Raw genomic sequence first — 17,420 nt, forward strand, 5'->3', positions numbered from 1 at the left:
CAATCACACAGCCTAAATGTATCTAGGCATCTCACCAGTGCCAACTGGAAGTACCCCTGTTGGTGCCCAAGGGTCGGGGGGTAGAGGGGAATCTCAGTTAACTCACAGCCAGACTGCCCAAACCAATGTCTTCCTGAGGTCCACACCGTCTGTGCCTATTTTATTGATGACATGATTGCCCAGCTAAGGAGGGGACAGCTGCTGTTGGGAACAAGGCTGAGGACAGAGATGCTGCACGTGAAGTTTTATTTACTTATGATATGTATTTACAGGTATATACAGCTGGTGTGAGCCTATGGTACATTATTTCACATAATTATCTTACACACTGTGCATACTTCTGGGAAGGAAGCGGCAGATTCTGTTCAGATTATCCCACAAATGGTGGAGGAGAAGGACACTAATAGGAGCCACCCTCTCTCCAGGGACATTCATGGGGGCTGCCTGCCCACTCTCTCAGACACTGGTGGCCTCCCACAGACAGTCTGTGCCTCCCTCCTGCTCTGGGCACTGGCTAACGGGATTAAGTGGTAGCAGCAGCAGCTGTCTCCAAAGTCTTTCTCCTGGAACAGAATACTTGGGGGAAGGCCAGAAAGAAGCTATGGCCCCCACTCACAGATAGTGGCAAACTAACACCTGATGCCGAAAGCCTGACTCAGATCCTCTTTCCCCAGCATAGGAACAGCAGCCTTCCAAGCCCCGTGCAGCCTGACTTCATGGGGCACTGGCGTGCATCTTCTCTAGACAACTCATCCAGAACATGACCAGCCGGTTGTCACGGTTGATGCAGAAGTCCGTGAAGTCCTTCAATAGCCGATCAGCAAATTTCTCATCCCCTGTGGCACTGGAACGCCATGTCTTGGTCAGCATGGTGTTGTAGGCCCAGTTGTAGCCAACCCGCTCCTCACAGAACATGTTCTGGTTGGTGGAGCTTGTGGAGTTCCGCCGCCGTCGCTGCTGCCCTGAGAACTTGCGCTTGGAGTAGGGCAGCTGCAGAAACACTGTCCCTGAAGGGAGAAGGCAGGGCCTGGGTGGCAGCCAACACAAGGATACCCAGAATTTGGCTGAGGTGGTTCTGCTACCTCAGGCTCAGGGTAGGGGATGGGACCTTTGTGAACAAGCCATCTCTTTGAGGGCTCATGCATCTGCCACAGAGGCCCCATCTGCCCAACGTTTTGCCCACAGGACCTCACCTGTAACGTGGATGTACTGAGGCTTGTTCTCAGCAGGGAAGTTAAAAGCAGAGGCAGAATATTTATCTTGTACAAACCCAAATCTAAGGAAAGGACAGGAAGACACACTGGTTAGAGCCTCCTTAGCTAAAGGAACAGGGGAGAGTGTTTGGCTAGTAAGACTCTGACAGCACCAGATAAAGGGATCTTATTCAAGGTGATCACATGTGCTGCTTATCTTTATTCTCGCCACCCCATGCCTTCCAACACTGTGGCTCCGCAGCCTTCTGCTGTCCAGATGTTTTTACCTCCACAGGGAGGACCTGCTGCGCACTTCATCCAGGCCCCACCTCAGCCCAGCCATACCCTCCCTCTTGTTTCATCCCTCAGACTGAGCAGGCCTCCCCACTACACATTCTCCCCCATCCTTTCCCATCCCCAACCTCCACTCTGCCTTTCGCTGGACTCTACCTCCTGTCCTTGCCAGCCACAGTGCTCACCTACACACACATTCTGTATCTTAATTCACCTTAGCCACACCTCTCCCCAATTTCCCATTGTTCTCATGCTAAGCATGTACAAAGGTTCTCAATAAAAGCCTCAAACTGAAATGAAATAAGTATCTTAATTGAATTCCTTTTAAAAGTGAGAGCCATGTGCTCACTTAGGCAGCCTGTACATTAAAAGTGAGGAGCACTAATTTGGGGCTCTTTGCTCTGCTCTGGAAATAGGCAGAAAAAAACATTTTTCATCTATGACTTGTTCTGTTCTACTTCTCATCTATGGCCTGTTCTATTCTTGGTTTTTCTATTTCCATAGGCGCATTTATTACAGTCCTACCTGCTAAGAGCTGTAAAGGACGTGCTAACAGATGTGGCTCCTGGCCTCTGAGTTTGAAACATTTATATAATGAAGGCAGTGATGTAGGCAGAATTAAAGGAGGTAAGATGCCTGTCTGTGTTCCTGGACTGAGCTCCTTGGGGAGGAGCTGTGCCAAATCCTCTAAGCTGACCACTTTCCACTGGCATTTTCTAAGTATCTACCAAAAAAATACATAAAATCAAACATGCAAATTGAATAGATAGCTTAATGTGCACTCCCTCATCTCTCCCATCTCCAAGCTGCTTCTATGGTGTATGGAAATGGCCTGGATTTTCCTCTGCTTCCTCTGTCCTTTGTTATCAAGTACGATCAGCCTAGCCAGAGTATTCTTGCCTCATTTCTCCTTAGATCACCAGAAAAGATCTCTATTTTTTCATATATAATTTGCTGGGTATGTTGGTGCAGGTCTATAATCCTGGCACTTGGGTGGCTAAAGCAGGAGGATCACTGAAAGTTTGAAACCAGTCTGGGACACAGATTCAAGGTCTGCCTGAACTACATAGTTAGGTGGGGTTTTTTTGTATTTTAGAAAGGGTCTACAGGTCTCATTATGTAGATCGGACTTGTAATGATCCACCTGTGTTCAGCCTCCCAAGAGCTGAGATTACAGGCGTGTGCCACCATGGCATGCTGGGGATCGAACCCTGGCCGCAGCATCTGCCTAAGCAGGTGCTTTAATCCGCCGAGCTATTTGGCCGGCCCTCTATAGTTAGGTTTTTGAGACACTGTCTCAGAAAACAAAACATACATGCATAAATGCACATATAGGTTTAAAATTTAATTTAACCACATGGTCCCTGGCTACCTCACTATCTACTTGGGGAAAATGTATGCCAGGATCACAGTAAAAGTAAGAGGCTCTACTATTTTTACCCCAACAATCCAGGGAAGTTGAAGGAACCAGGAGTCAGAGCAGAGAGTATCCAGGGTGGATGGATACTTTTCTAGTTGTTTCTCAGACAGGACTATGGGTGAACTTGTATGTCATTTCACAGCCATAGTCCCACTGAAATTTCCTGTTATGGTTTAGATCAAGAAGGCTCCGAAATACCCTACATACTCACAGATGAATAAGGCTTTTGAAAGCTGACTGAATCATAGGATGATATAGTTGACTTTGCTGTTAAGAGATGAGGTCTGATCAAAAGAGGCAGACCGCGGAAGGCTCAAACTGGGAGGATGTACTCCTTCCCTGGCTCATCACTTCTGTTTACTTGCTGCCACAATACAAGCCACTTTCCCCCACCAGGCCCTTTTGTCATGTCATTTGTTTCTTGGAATGTTTCATCAACTGAAACTTCTGAAACTGTGAGCTCTTCTTTTGAACTAGGGGTGTCAAGTATTGTGTCTCACAGACTAGAAAGTGACTAAGAGATTTTGGTACCAGAAGTGAGGTCACTGCTTTGACTATGAGATTTAAAAGCATTTGCAACTGGTTTGCAGGAGTTTGGAAAGGTCTGGATATGTAAGGCATACAGAATGAATGCAAGACTTATGGAGTCAGAGAGGCTTCCACCCAGATTTTGGAAGAAGGCCTGGGCACTGTTCCCCTGAGGGGGTAGTGCATGAAGCTATGAAGTTGGAGAAGCCAGAAATGTAGAACATCTGAGGAAAGTCACAGGCAGTGAGTGAAGCCACCCCAAGAGACAGAGGCTACTAGAGCTGCCACTGGCAATATCACAGGAGTATGGCAACCCTTTGGAAACCACATCACAATTTGCCCCAGGAATTGAACATAGGGCTATGGGATTTAATGTTTGCCCAGATGGGTTTTGGTCTTGCTTTGATCCCATTCCTTTCTATCTTACTACTCCTCCTTTTTGGAATGGGAGTGTTTACCCTATGCCCTTGTAGGTTGGCAATATATACAGGAGCTCATGATGAAGAGTTAGCCTAGGGCCTCAGACAAGACTTTGGGCTTAGACCTTTCAGCAGAGCTGCAACTGTTAACACTCTGATGACACTTAAGAGGTGGACTAAATTCCTTTTGACTGAAGAGATACAGATGACTCTTTCGGTGGCCAGAGGCAGGTTAATAGTTTAGATTAAAAATGTTTGACTTTATATGCTCATCTGACCTTTGGAAGGTGACTGAGTCATGGTGGTGATGACTTACTGAGGGCATGCAAGCATCAACAAGGCCCATCTTACTGTTAGTCAGTGGGGACTGGTCAGCAGATGTGGGTCACTGAGAATGTGACCTGAAAGGAAATGTTTCCTTCCCTGACTCCTGTCTTCTCTCTCTGCTTCCTGGCCACCATAACATGAGCATCCTCTACCCAGGTCCTTCTGTATCTGTCTTGGAGTCTGTCTCTGTCTCAGAGCCTACCAACAATGGACCAAAATTTTTGAAAATGTGAGCCAAAATAAACCTTTCATCCTTTAACCTGTGAGTGTTGGACATTACGTCTCAGAGACAAGAAAATGACCAAGAGGGCAAGGCACTTTGGTAAGCACTGCGGAAAAAGAAAAAAATGAGAGAAATGTGTACTTTGTGCTACAGGGGTCCCTGAATCAGTGTAATAGAGTGACAGTGTTGGGAAGAAAAGGAAAGTAGTAAGCAATAATAATTTTTTCCTCCTTAAAAAAAGGGGGGGGAGGAAAGGAAAGAGAAATTCAGAGTGGAGGGATTTATAGATCCCTGGGAGAAGACACTGACAGCAATAGAGGAGGTGGGGGCTTAGATTAAAAGGTGGAGAATGACACATAGTTGAGTCTGGTACAGTAATGCATGGGAACTGGTGGGAAGATACCTGAGAAAATCGGGGTTGGGGGCTGGGGATGTAGCTCTGTGGCATAAGCACCTGCTTGGCAAGCACAAGGTCCTGAATTGAATCCCCAATACCGCAAAAACAAAAACAAAGAAAAGAAAAACAGGTTAGAAAGGCAGTTTGAAGGGGAAAGGGCAATAATTTATAGGAAATATGATCAAAATCTGGGCTGAGGGAGATCAGGAAGAGCCTACTATGAAGAAAAAAGAATACCTGGCTAATAAAGGTCATAGTTTAAGTGATATACTGGCAGTAAAATGAAATGATTGCCTGGTGAGGTACAAAGCAAGCAGTATAAGAGCTACTTACTCATCAATGAGCTGGGGTTTTCCTAATGACTACTCTTCTACAGGCTCATTAGGTGAGCCCAACAAGTCTGAGTGACATGAGAAAATGAAGGATTGGTAATTCCATGACTTGCCACAGAATTTCCACAGTTCCTCATCCAGATACTGGTAGGGGTGGGAATGGACCAGGTCTTTCTGCTTCCCTCCACACTCCCAAACAGGCACCTCCTCTCACTGGAAGGAGGAAATCAGTTACCACAGCACCCATTCCATAGCCTTTACTAAGTACCTGAGCTAGGTCTACACCTCAGGATAAGGGTTAAAGTAGGCAGGGCCCAGTTGGGTGGAAGAGGCTTAAGAGTTTGGACTTCACCCTGTTGGCTGTGAGTGTACATATGAGGGAAATGACATCACACAGTCAAAAGTATAGCAAGGTTACTGAAGCATGAATAGGAGGCTTTGTTTCCAACATGATTAACATAAAGTAGTAATCAGATCATGACTGCAAACAACATAATTTGCTGGACTAGTCCAGGAGGAAACAGCTAAAACCTAGAAAAGGCTCTTCCTGGCATATATATTAGATGCCAAGGAGCAACTACTGACGTCTATTGCTTTTATTATTTTTTGTGGTACTAGGGATTGAACTCACAGCTCTACATATTGCTAGGCAAATACTCCACCACTGAGCCACACCTTGAGACATTTTTATATTTAATTTTGAGACAGGGTCTTGCTTAATTGCTCAAACTGGTCTCAAACTTGATCTTTCTGCATCAGCCTTCTAAATAGCTGCAATTACAGGTGTGTACCACTGCATGAAGCTCATCTATTGCTTTTCAATGATTCATTTTCTTTTCAGCATGTCAAGGGTCTCTGAAAAACTTGTTTTTCTCTCCTTTTTAAATTTTATTTTTGTAGACTGATCCTAAGGACTTCTCACAGAAAATCATCACCTGCCCCCTTTTTTATTTTGAGACAGGATCTCATTAGTTGCTAAGCTTTCCAGGCTGGCCTTGAATTTGCGATCCTCCTGTATCAGCCTCCCAAGTAGTTGGGGTTATAGGTGTGTGCCACCACACCAAACTACAGTATTTTCATTTCATGCTATCTCCTGGACAGGTTGGCTAAAGCCCCTACTGGAGGCTTAATGAAAGAGTGCTAAGCTCTCCCTCAACAGGAAGAAGGGATAAGGTCTAAAAAAACAACAGCTACAGGAACTGGAAGGATAGTACTTATCTCTGAACGCAATACAGTCTTGTTGGAGATAAGCAGTGAGCTTGCCATTGGTGGAAAAGATCATTTTCCCTTTTTCCCCCAGGAACAAAACTAACTGGGTTTTGCTTCTTTAACTGGTATTGAAGACAAATACTGACTCCTTTCCATTATTCCCTTTAGCCAAAGGGACAAACCTGTGTGCAATGGCTTCCTGGAAAAGGTGCATTCGATCCCAATATGTTTCCGGTTCAAAGCCTGAAAGAACGAGAATAAATGCTGAGATGAGATCACAAGATTTATAATTTCCCTTCTGACTAGGCTTCCATACCATATACAACTACTATTGTAAATTGTTATCCATGAAGCCTAAGCTCTGCTTTTCCACACTACCTATTTGAAAGAACAGCTTCCATCCCAAGGTCAAAGAGAGACAACCATATGTTCACGCCATCCCTTTAGATAGAGTATAGCAGAGGCTAGAAAAGTGCTAAGTCGTCAGCGCCAGTGTGAGCTACCAGAGCTCAATATGACATCCTACACCAAAGGCTGAGAGGAGCCTGTTAAAGTATAAAGAGAAGATAAACTATGAATTCATGTTAGCTGCTTCTAAGGAACAATAACAACTCCACCTCTCCACCTAGGGTTTTATATTCTAAATTTTCCATTTCCTCACAAAGAAAGACAAATGTACGAGCTCCCTTTTAGGGGTAGGGAAACTGAAGTAAGTAAATGTAACAATAAATTTTTGACACATGATCAGAACACATGCAGCCCTCCCCCACCAGCCATTGTACTGCTTCCATAGGAATGCTGCTGAGGAGCTGGGAGAGCTGAGCAGGCTGTCACATAGCAACAGGCAGCAGGGCCCAGCCAGCTCTTGGGAGGGAGTTGAGGTCTGGGGTAGTGATTGCACAGATACCCCAAAGCCTCAGGTGCCTGTGGCTCTGTAACGCTTTCATATTTGGAACTTTCTAGCTAAGATAGATTTCAGATAAGAAAGAGCAAAAATGAAAAAAGGACTTTGGTTTCGGTAGGAAAAACACGCACACATACACAACATATTCTCATCAGATTTTAAGATTCTGAATTCACTGTTCTAGGAAGCAGCAATAACAGGAAGAAAAGGGATAGAAGCAAAAAACTGATTTTAAGGCTCAAGCCCTTACTCCTTTAAAGTAGGACTCCTTTCTTTAGCTGTAACCATGACAACCAACAGAGGATGCTGGTCTTGAAGACTGGGTAATAACTTGCAAGGAACACCATCAACTTGCACAAAAATGTCCTCTGCTGCCAGCCCTGTGGGCAATGCTGTGCAGTTACAGTGAGGGTGGAAAGTCCCAGAGTCTTGGAGATGATACAAAGAAAGATCACTCTGTCCCTCCAGCATATTAGTAACAACATCACAAGGAGCTGCCTGGCTTAAAATTGTCTGACAGGAACACAGTCATCCAGTGTTTCAAGGCTGCATAAATGGTCTTCTCTCTCACTGGTACTTAATGGGCATGCAAAGAGACTTTTAAAACTCATTATCTTGGAATCTATGGCCAGAAAGGGACTTTGTGGGGCTTACCTGGAGCCCCAACCACCATTTGGAACATTGTGTCTATACAGAAATACCTTCTGAATTTTAAACAAAGACTATACAGATGAGTCTTTGAACAAAATCTATTTGTACAAGTAGGGCAGCCTGTAATGTGAAAGCACTAGATATTGACCTTGGTCTTTCTCATGTGGAAGACCACCTTACCCTCTGCTGCCACCAGGACACACAATTATTTTTTTGGTGGAACTAGGGATTGAACTCGGGCTTTGCGCTTGCCAGGGAAGCGCTTATTCCACTGAGCCATCTCCCCAGCCCCAGGACACACACTTATAAGAGCATGGAAAGAAAATATCTCCCTTACATCAAAAGTTCTTTCTTTCATATTTTATAATTTTTATCTCAAAGGGTCCTTACATATTAGCATGCATTCTAGCCTTCAATTTTAAAAAATATCATCTGTAAACTCATGGAAAACTTCACAAAATAGAGAGACAGAGAGACAGAGAGAGAGAGAGAGGATCACAATAAAGAGCAATGTACTACACTATGTAAAGCAGACCTCATCCTCTGATCTGTCCTAAACTTGGTGCACTGGGAATAAGTGGCAAGTCAGGTAGACTTTGTGTGCCCCATTTTGATTGGTAACCATGTTGACCTGCGTTCTGCTGTCCTCCTCTGAGCCACCGCCAGCTCTGCTTTGTCTTTGTTGATATTTAGGATTCAAGCCATAGGTAAGTTTCCAGGAGTTAATACATTACAATATTATAAGATACTGGCATTCTTTTGCTTTCAATACCCTGTTTTTTATGTCTTTTTGCAAAGAAAAATATATTCCAGCTTTCTGAGACGTTCAAAGCAAGGCAGCCTACAGACCAGTTAGGCTGATGCACACAAAAGGCAGCACTGGAGAACAGCAGAGCTGCCAGGGATTTATGTGCATGGCATCCTCTTCTGCTGACTGCCCCACACCTTAGGAAGGCCTCAAAAGTAACAAGAAAGATCTAGCCAACTTGATTTTAGTAATAAGAAATCTGAGGCTCAACCACTAAGTGAAGAACTAGGACCAAAACTCAATCATTTTAGCCTCTTGAAGAAAGTTTTTTTTTTTTTCCCCCACTAGCCTGTGTTGATTAGATACCCCTTGGGGCAAGGGTCTTACTCACTGACACAGAGCTTCGAGAGGGGAATATCTCTTACTGTCAAACAGATGCTCGCTGCCTTCCTTGATCAAGCAGCTGATGTTGAGCGGAATGAAGAGCTGGGCTCGAAGGGGATCACCATACAGGTAACTGGGCAGAGCAAAAGGACCCTCCAAAACAGGGACCAACAAAAAGCCACATGATGTGGCTTTTCGATGCCAGCCTTGGACCTGGTAGAAAGTATAGAAATAAACAGTGTCATCTCCAAGTTCTTCTAGACAAGAAAAAAATACTTCCGTGGGGAAAATCTGTCAAAGCAGTGACACCCACATTGATTGGCATGTTCATTCATTCATATTCATTGGCTCCAAACTCACCCTACACAGGCATTAAGTGTAGTTTTACTTCCTGTGACAAATACCTGAAAAACTGAGATGGCCATACAGCTCCCCTTCATGGCTCAAGCTGCTGAAACTTCAGTGACTCTTGTAAGGAACAGACTGGAAAAAGCCCCTTCTTACTCTGTGGAGTGTTGGAGGAAGGGTATAGGATATAGGCAAAATTCTTCTAATTTTGTCCTTTATCAAGAACATAAGGGCTGGGGATATTGTTCAGGTGTAGAATGCTTGCCTAGTGTGCACAAGGCCCTGGGCTCAATGCCCAATGCCAGGGAAAAGCAATTTAAAAAGTCTATAAAATATCAAGTAAGAAAGCAGACCAGGAAAATAGCTCAGCGGCATAAGCACCTGCCCAGAAGTGGCAGTTTTCTGGGGGTTTTTTTGTATCAGAAATCGAACTCAGGACCTTGTACTCGCCAAGCAGGTGCTGTATCGCTAAACTATATCCTTGGGCCCTTCTAGTTTTTTTTTTTTTTTTTTTTTTTTTTTTTTTTTTTGTGCAGAACTCGGGATTGAACTCAGGCCCTTGCGCTTACCAGGGAAGCGCTTATGCTATTGAGCCATCTCCCTGGCACCCCCCTTCTAGTTTTTGAAGTACTTTTTCAACTATAAAATTGATGCTTTTTTGAGAGGGTTGGGATAGATTGAGACAGGCCTTGCTACATAGTTTAAGGCTACCCTTGAACTCACTATGCAGCCCAAGCTGGCCTTATACTTCTTGTGATCATCTTACCTTGGCTTCCTGGTTTCTAGAATTAGAAATGTGTGCTCAGGAATATATAAAATTTATTTTATCTTTTTTCTTTAAAGCTAGGGTTAAAGGTATAACATGGTGGTTAAACACTTGCTCAGCATCTGTGAAGCTTTGGGTTTGATTTTCAGTAAAAAAAAAAAAAAAAAAAAAAAAAAAATGCTGACAGATATGGCCTTGGCATAAACATGAGATCTATATATTTTTATTCAGGTTTTTCAAGACAGGGTCTTGCTGTGTCACCTAGGCTAGTCTTGAATTTGGATTCAAGCAATCTTCTCGCCTTATTGCCTTGGCCTTCTGAATAACTGGGCCTGTTGGCTAAGTATTATTTTAAAAAGACAGAAGCCAGGCACAGAAGGATGTGCCCATAGTCTCAGGCACTCGGGAAGTTCAGGCAGGAGGATCACCTGAACCCAGGAGTTCAAGGCCAACCTGGACATCGTGCCAAAACCCTCATCTTAAAGTGAAGTGAACTGAAATGAAATAAAATGTAGTTAGTCCATAGACTTAAATCTAAGGGAAGGGGACTACTCTTAGCTTTCCCTAGGAATATTCATAACAACAGCAACAAAATCAAGATCTCTGGTTAGACTAAGTTAATTCCCAAGGCTTAGTCAATAACATTTGTACACTGTATTATGGTGTGTATCTAGTTGTCCCCCTAAAGCCACATGCAAATCGTGGGGCGGTTGTGGCTCAAGGAGCAGTGAGTGGTTTGAGGGGCGGGGCCAGAGAAGCAGGAACAGTTAAACTGGCAGCATGCGCTCTGCACCCCCTTCACCCCAGTCTCTGGTCTTTCAGAGATGTGGAACCCATCATCCTGGACTCGGCAGTGCCCCAGCCTCTCCTCCAGACCCCGTGGCATGGGGCGGCAATGTCTATGATAAAGGCCGCCTTGGGCAGGGAGATGTTTGGAGAAGACAGAAGCACTGACCCTCTCTCCTGAGTAAATAAGGATCTAGGTCTTGCTGCATAATTCAGAGTGTTTTAAACTATGAAACCTCCAGGAACTGTCAGCTAAATAATAAACCTTTCCTTCATTTATTTTGAGTGGTGAGTATTGATACCAGCAGTGAGAGAAGAGTAACTAAGACACTGGGAGGCTAAGGCTGAAGGATTATAAGTTTGAGCCTAGCCTGGACAACTTGGCGACTTATGGAGACACTTGTGAAATAAAAGGCTGGGTGCTAGGCAGGGTAGCACGCACCTGTAATCACAGCATTTGGGAGACTGAGGCAGGAGGATTGATGTGAGCTGGAGGCCAGCCTGAGCTACATGGTAAGACCCAATCTCAAAAAAATAAAGGATATGGCAGCACATGTCTGTAATTCCAACACTTTGGAGGTTACAATAGGAAGATCACCATGAGTTTGTGGTCAGCCTGGACTACATAGTGAGTCCAAGGCTAGGCTAAACTATATATAGGATCCTGTCTAAAAACAAAACACATCAGCACTTTTTTTTTTTTTTTTGGTACAGGCCAGGGAGATAGCTCAGTGGCTTAAGTACCTGCCTGTAAAGTGCCAGGTAAAGAGTTCAATCCCTGATACCACAAAAAAAAAAAAAAAAAAAGGTTCTTTTGAGGGTCGGCCAAATAGCTCAGTGGATTAAAATGCCTGCAAGCAGGCACAGGGCCAGGGGTTGGATCCCTGGGCCTGCCGCAGGCCCCACCCCGGAGCGCACTGAGATGGCAATTGAGACTGGGCATGGTGGTGCATGCTTGTAACCCCAGCTCTTGGGAGACTGTAAACAGGCAGATCACTACGAGCCTGATATAGTAGTGAGAGCCTGAACACCTACAGACCCTTCCCTAAAATAATGTATTTGGTACAGGGTCTCACTATACAGACTGTAGTGATCCTCCTGTTTTCATCCTACCCAGTGCTGGGATTACAGGCATGCGCCACCATTCCTGGTCTTGGTGGCCAGCTCAGTGTGCCCAGGGGCAGGGCCAGCGTGGCATGTGGTGCTGGGGATCAAACCCCGGTCCTTGCGCTTGCCTAAGCAGGTGTTTAGTGTGCTGAGCTATCTTGCCAGCCCCATGTTAGCAATTTCCAGTAGTTTTTACATAAATAGGTGTGAAAAGCGTACTTTTTAAAAGATAGTCAAAAAAAAAAAAAAATAGTCCATAAATTCCTCAGAAGAAATAAGCATTCTTTTTCCTTTCCAACTATAACTATGTGTATGCCTGTGAGTGCTGTGATTGTGTTATTTTGAGATACAGTTATCTGGCTTGGCCTACAAAGAGAACACTTATGCTTATGCGGTCAGAGTGTTGGTTTTGCCTGGAGGGCACATTCACCCCAGTGTCAACCAACTGCAAAAGGACTGTACCTGGTGTCCTCTGTAAGCTGGACAGGATGAGCAGCAGGTATCTTTTTACTTGGACCTTAAGGATCTTCCATGAATTATTGTCTTTCTGTAGGAGAGGTCCTCAAAGATGCTAATGCCATATATTGAGGTGCTTGCAGATACAGACCCAAACCTCTCCCCCATAGAATACCATGTCTTGTGGGACAAAACTAGGCCCACAAGCTCTGGACAACATAAATTCCTGTCAGTGCCCTGCTCATTTCTCTTGGGTCATCTCCCAGCTTCAATAAATTCCTTCTGAACTTTCTAGCTGCTCTCAGATGTACAATGAAATGCTGGGGCCAATGGTGGGGGCGGGGATGGGGTGGGGGTAGAATACTTAGCTGATCCATAGGAAAATATTCTTTTTGGCTGAATCAGAGTGTATAAAAGGAGTAGCAGATTGTGATGATAGGGAGGGCTGGGACAATATAAACAGCTTGGCTAAGGAATTTTTATTCTACAGGCCCTGGCACTGGGGAAAGGCAGTAGCCAGTGACAGAGTCTTAGTGTTTGAGTAATGAATGGCCTGCTTAGAAGGGCAGGCCAGAAAAGCCAGTTAAAATGGGACTCTTTTAGCCTTAGCATCTGTGACATCTTGGGTCACTTAATTCTTTGTTTAGGTGCTGTCTTGTGCACTGTAAGATGACAAGCAGCAACTCTGGTCTCTACCCACTAGATACCATTAGCACCCCTTATCCCCACTCTGTGTAATAAGCAAAAATATCTGCAGATATTGACAAATGCAGCTGGTGAGGGGCAGGAAGGCCCTGACCTTGTAAGTACCAATGACTTAAAAACAGTGGTGCTCATCAATAAAGGATTGGCTGGATTAAGACACAAATAATAAAATATTCAACAGCCCTTAAATACAGTGAGGTTAAAAAAAAAAAATCTACTGGAAAATAGCAAACACAAATAAGATAGATTTATTTGTGTCTATTTTAAGGTATGATGGAACAATATGGTAAATGTATAGAATTTAAACAGAATACATCTCACACTACTATCCTTATTAAAAAGAAAGAAAGAAAGAAAGAAAGAAAGAAAGAGAAAGAAAGAAAGAAAGAAAGAAAGAAAGAAAGAAAGAGAAAGAAAGAAAGAAAGAAAGAAAGAAAGAAAGAAAGAAAGAAAGAGAAAAAACAAGCAGTGCTGGGTGGGGTGGTGCATACCTGTAATCCCAGCTACTTTCAAGGCTGAGGCAGGATTGCGAATTTGAGGCCAATCTCTGAAATATACTAAGGCCCTATGGAGTGAGGGGGCAGCTGGACATAGTGAGGAATGCCTATAATCCCAGCATTCTAGAAGCCTGATACAACAGGATTACAAGTTTGAGCCTAGCCTGGTGAAGAAACTTAGTAACTTGGTGATACCCTGTCTCAGAACAAAAATTTTTTAAAGGGCAAGGGATATTGTTCAGAGGTGGAACACCCATGGATTTGATTCCTAGTACAAGGCAGGAGGAATGCAACCAACACATAAAGAGCAAGTTACCAATTACATGATTTTGTATATGCACACAATCTTTCTAGGAGAGCAGTCCCCCGTCTTTTTAGGCATAGTTTTATGAAAGAAAATTTTTTCATGAATAGGGTGGGAGGGTGGTGGGTGGGCTCAGGATCATTCAAAGGAATGTGCAACCTAGATCCACGGCACTTCACAACAGACTTCAAGCTCCTGTAAGTATGTCATGCCACTGCTGACTTGAAAGGTGATGCAACTCAGGCAGCCGTGTGAGTTGCAGGAGTGGCTGTAAATGCAGAAGAAGCTTCACTCACCTCTCTACCCATCACTCATTTCCTGCTGTGCAGCCCGGTTCCTAACAGGTAAAGTCTGTGGGTCAGGGACTGGGGAACCTCCACATAGAAGTATACTAAGTGAACCAAATGTAGCAGTTGTTACTTTAGATGGAAGCCTCAGGAAACACAAATGGGAAACACTTAATTTTCACTCTGGACCAATAATTCTGAACTGAAACAATACTCCCTCTCCCTGGTGTCATGTGCGAATTCTAGAGACATTTTTGATTTTCACAGGTGGGACCATATGGTGGCCATTTAGTGTGCACAGGCTGAGATATTGCTCAACATCCTGCAATGCGCAGAACAGCTCCCCACTGCAGAGAATTATCCAGCCCCATCAGTTAGTAGTGCCAAGGTTGAGAAACACTGTTCAAACCCTGTTTCATTTTTTTAAGGCTATTCTAGTAGTGCAAGTGAAAGGTAATAAGAGCCTGACCCAAACAATCAAAGTGACATAAATCTTTACTAAGCATCCTCCAGATCGTTCTGCGAGAAGAACATAAGGCCCTGGCCACATGTGTGGAGGTCTCACCATCTCAAAGAGCACCGCGGCTGTCACTGCCATCCAGTGTAGCTTGATCTCAAATGCTGCATTCAAGGAGAAGTTGCCATGATAGTAACAGCTACACCACTCCAGCCGGTCTGTGCGATTGTTCACATCAACATCCAGGGTCACAGTCCTCTGCTCTGGGACAGTGGCAGCTGTGTTAGCACACAGGAAGGGATGAAGACAGAAGGAATAGGAGTGGGATAAGGAGGAAAAACAACCAGATATAAAATAGCAGAATCACTAACCAACTGGATATGAAATAACAGAATCACCTAACAGAAAATCACAAAATGTAGAAGCTTCCTAAAAAAAAAAATCTAGTCCAGGGATCCACAGACTTTTTCTGCTTGTAGCTAAAGAATAAATATTTTAGGTTTCATGAGCCATATGATTTCCATCACAACGGTCCAAGTCTGCCATGATAGTATAAAACCTGCCATAGCTGCTTTGTAAAAGAATGGGCTTAGCTGTATTTCAATAAAGCTTTATTTACAAAAAAGATGTGTTAGGGTGGTGAAAATATTCTGCATGATACTCCAATGGTCAACACATGTCACTTTGTCAAAACCCACAGAATATTCAATAGTAAGAGCCTTAGTGCAAACCATGGACTTTGGGTGATAATAATGTGTCAACACAAGTTGAGTGATTATAACAAATGTCACTTTGATGGGGGATGCTGACAATGCACTGGATATGTATGGTAGCAGGGGATATTCACAGACTTTTTTACTCAATTTTTCTGTGAACCTAAAATTCCTCTTTAAAAAATAAGAATTTGGGGCCGGGGAGATGGCTCAGTAGGATAAGCGCTTGACCAGCAAACGCAAGGATCTGAGTTCAATCCCCGGTTCCGCCAAAAAAAAAAAAAAAGAGAGAATCTAAAAAATAAGAATTTATAAAACAGATATTTAGAAAGCCAGATTTGTGGAGCTAAAGTCTTGAGACAGCAATTCTGATGAGCTCTGTTGAGAAACAAGAGAATGACAGCAAAGGCACTGAAGGGCACCCAGGCAATCCGATGTTGAGCGGCCAGGTGTGCCATTTATTGTTCTCTCAACACTAGAACACGCAAAATGAGAACAGTTCTGGATTCGGAGTTAGAAAATCTAAGCTCTGCCATTTAGTAAGCATGTGTCTCTGAGAATGCTGCTTTACTTCTGGTTCCTGTCTGTCAACTGAGATGTAGCAGCCCAGCTGCTTGACAGAGGAGGCATGAGGATCAAGTGAAACAAGACTGGGAAGGGTTAACACGCTGGCAGTGTTTTCAATGGGATGAAAGACAAAACTTTCTGATGATCAGTTAACTGCCTACTGTTGGGCTTGCTGACTCCAGACCCAATATTCCAAATTCAATTTTCCCCAATACTGTCAAATTATATTCATTTATATATTTTCACACAAAACACTATTTCTAAAAGTTGACAAGTACTACTGTAGCTGTAGAGGTAGCCAGTGAATAAAACAGTTCATCAAACAGCTTAAGTCTTTGTGGAAGTAGAAAAACATACAAGCTATACAAACATACAAAATATGGGGGACAGTAAAGGTCTCTATTTCCTATCTAGGTCCACAAGCAGGTATTCACCCCATCTCAGAGCCACAGGAACCATGGAAACGAAGAGTTCCAGCTGACATTCCTTGCTGTGTTAAGAACAACTGGGGAAGAACAAAGGAGGTGAGAGTGATGCTCAGCTTGAGTGTATGGAATGGATGAGCTCTTACAGTCCTGAGATCCTACAGAGGCTGGAGTCCTCAGGCAGGACCTAAACCTGAAGGAAGCACCAGCTTATAATCCCTGTATCCTGGTGGAAAAAGTGATCATACCTCCATTCTCCACAAAGGTTTGCTGTCATGCTCTGATTTGAGAGGTTCTAAATACTGTTGATTGAGACAGTAATTAATGAACCTAGGCCTACTCTTTCAGTAGAAGAGAGCACAAAACCCTCAGTGCCAACACACAGTGACTAACATGATGGTCCCAATGGCTCTAATTCTGGTGTCATTCTCTTGGTTGGCTGCCACCCAGCCACTTGCCAGTGTATACCCAGACGCCAGCAGGGTCAAGCATTTACCTAAAAGCGCAGCTGCCTGGCTCCGTCCTCCAAAACTTCGGCTAAAGGAGCTATGCCTACTTGCATAGGAGGCTGGTCGGCTGGGCAACCAGGGGAGAAGGAAGGCAGGTATCTCAGAGTGCAAGAGCTCTTCTGCCACAAAGGCCACTTCAAACCACTTGCGCTGGAAGCTGGCAAAGTCATCCACTCCTGCTGTGTGCCAGATTGCCGTGGGCTGCTGCATGGCCACTGGAAAAAGGGGATAGAAGGATCTCTCAGCACAAACTTTTTTTTTTATTGTTGCATGCTAGAACATGTATGAACTTGAAAACGATGCTAAAAGAAACCAGACATGAAAGTCCCACACTGTATAACTCCATTTATATTATATATACAGGGTAGGCAAATCCTTAGCAACAGAAAGCTTATCAGTGGTTGCCCAGGGAATAGGGGAAGGATAGATAAGAAGCAACTGCCAATTTAGATGGCATTTCCTTT

At 43.9% G+C, this 17,420-nt stretch overlaps 1 protein-coding gene across 5 annotated transcripts in view; it reads right to left on the reverse strand.

Moving 5' to 3' along the window:
• Nucleotides 1-229: 229 nt before the first annotated feature.
• Nucleotides 230-17,420, reverse strand: part of Depdc5 (DEP domain containing 5) — a 156,635-nt gene continuing 139,444 nt past the window's right edge. For 4 of the 5 annotated variants that reach the window (XM_023705870.1, XM_004645501.2, XM_023705868.1 and 1 more), the window contains 6 exons: nucleotides 16,944-17,171; nucleotides 14,851-15,020; nucleotides 9,071-9,242; nucleotides 6,525-6,585; nucleotides 1,194-1,276; nucleotides 230-1,007 (listed from right to left, as the gene is read on the reverse strand). In XM_023705870.1, the coding sequence (XP_023561638.1) occupies nucleotides 715-1,007; nucleotides 1,194-1,276; nucleotides 6,525-6,585; nucleotides 9,071-9,242; nucleotides 14,851-15,020; nucleotides 16,944-17,171 (1,007 nt within the window). In that variant the 3' untranslated portion in view covers nucleotides 230-714. The remainder of the gene's footprint in view (nucleotides 1,008-1,193; nucleotides 1,277-6,524; nucleotides 6,586-9,070; nucleotides 9,243-14,850; nucleotides 15,021-16,943; nucleotides 17,172-17,420) is intronic. The other variant, XM_023705869.1, reaches the window with a different exon arrangement.

This window comes from Octodon degus, unplaced genomic scaffold, assembly GCF_000260255.1.
Source record: "Octodon degus isolate 3935 unplaced genomic scaffold, OctDeg1.0 scaffold00230, whole genome shotgun sequence".
Taxonomy (NCBI): Eukaryota; Metazoa; Chordata; class Mammalia; order Rodentia; family Octodontidae; genus Octodon; species Octodon degus.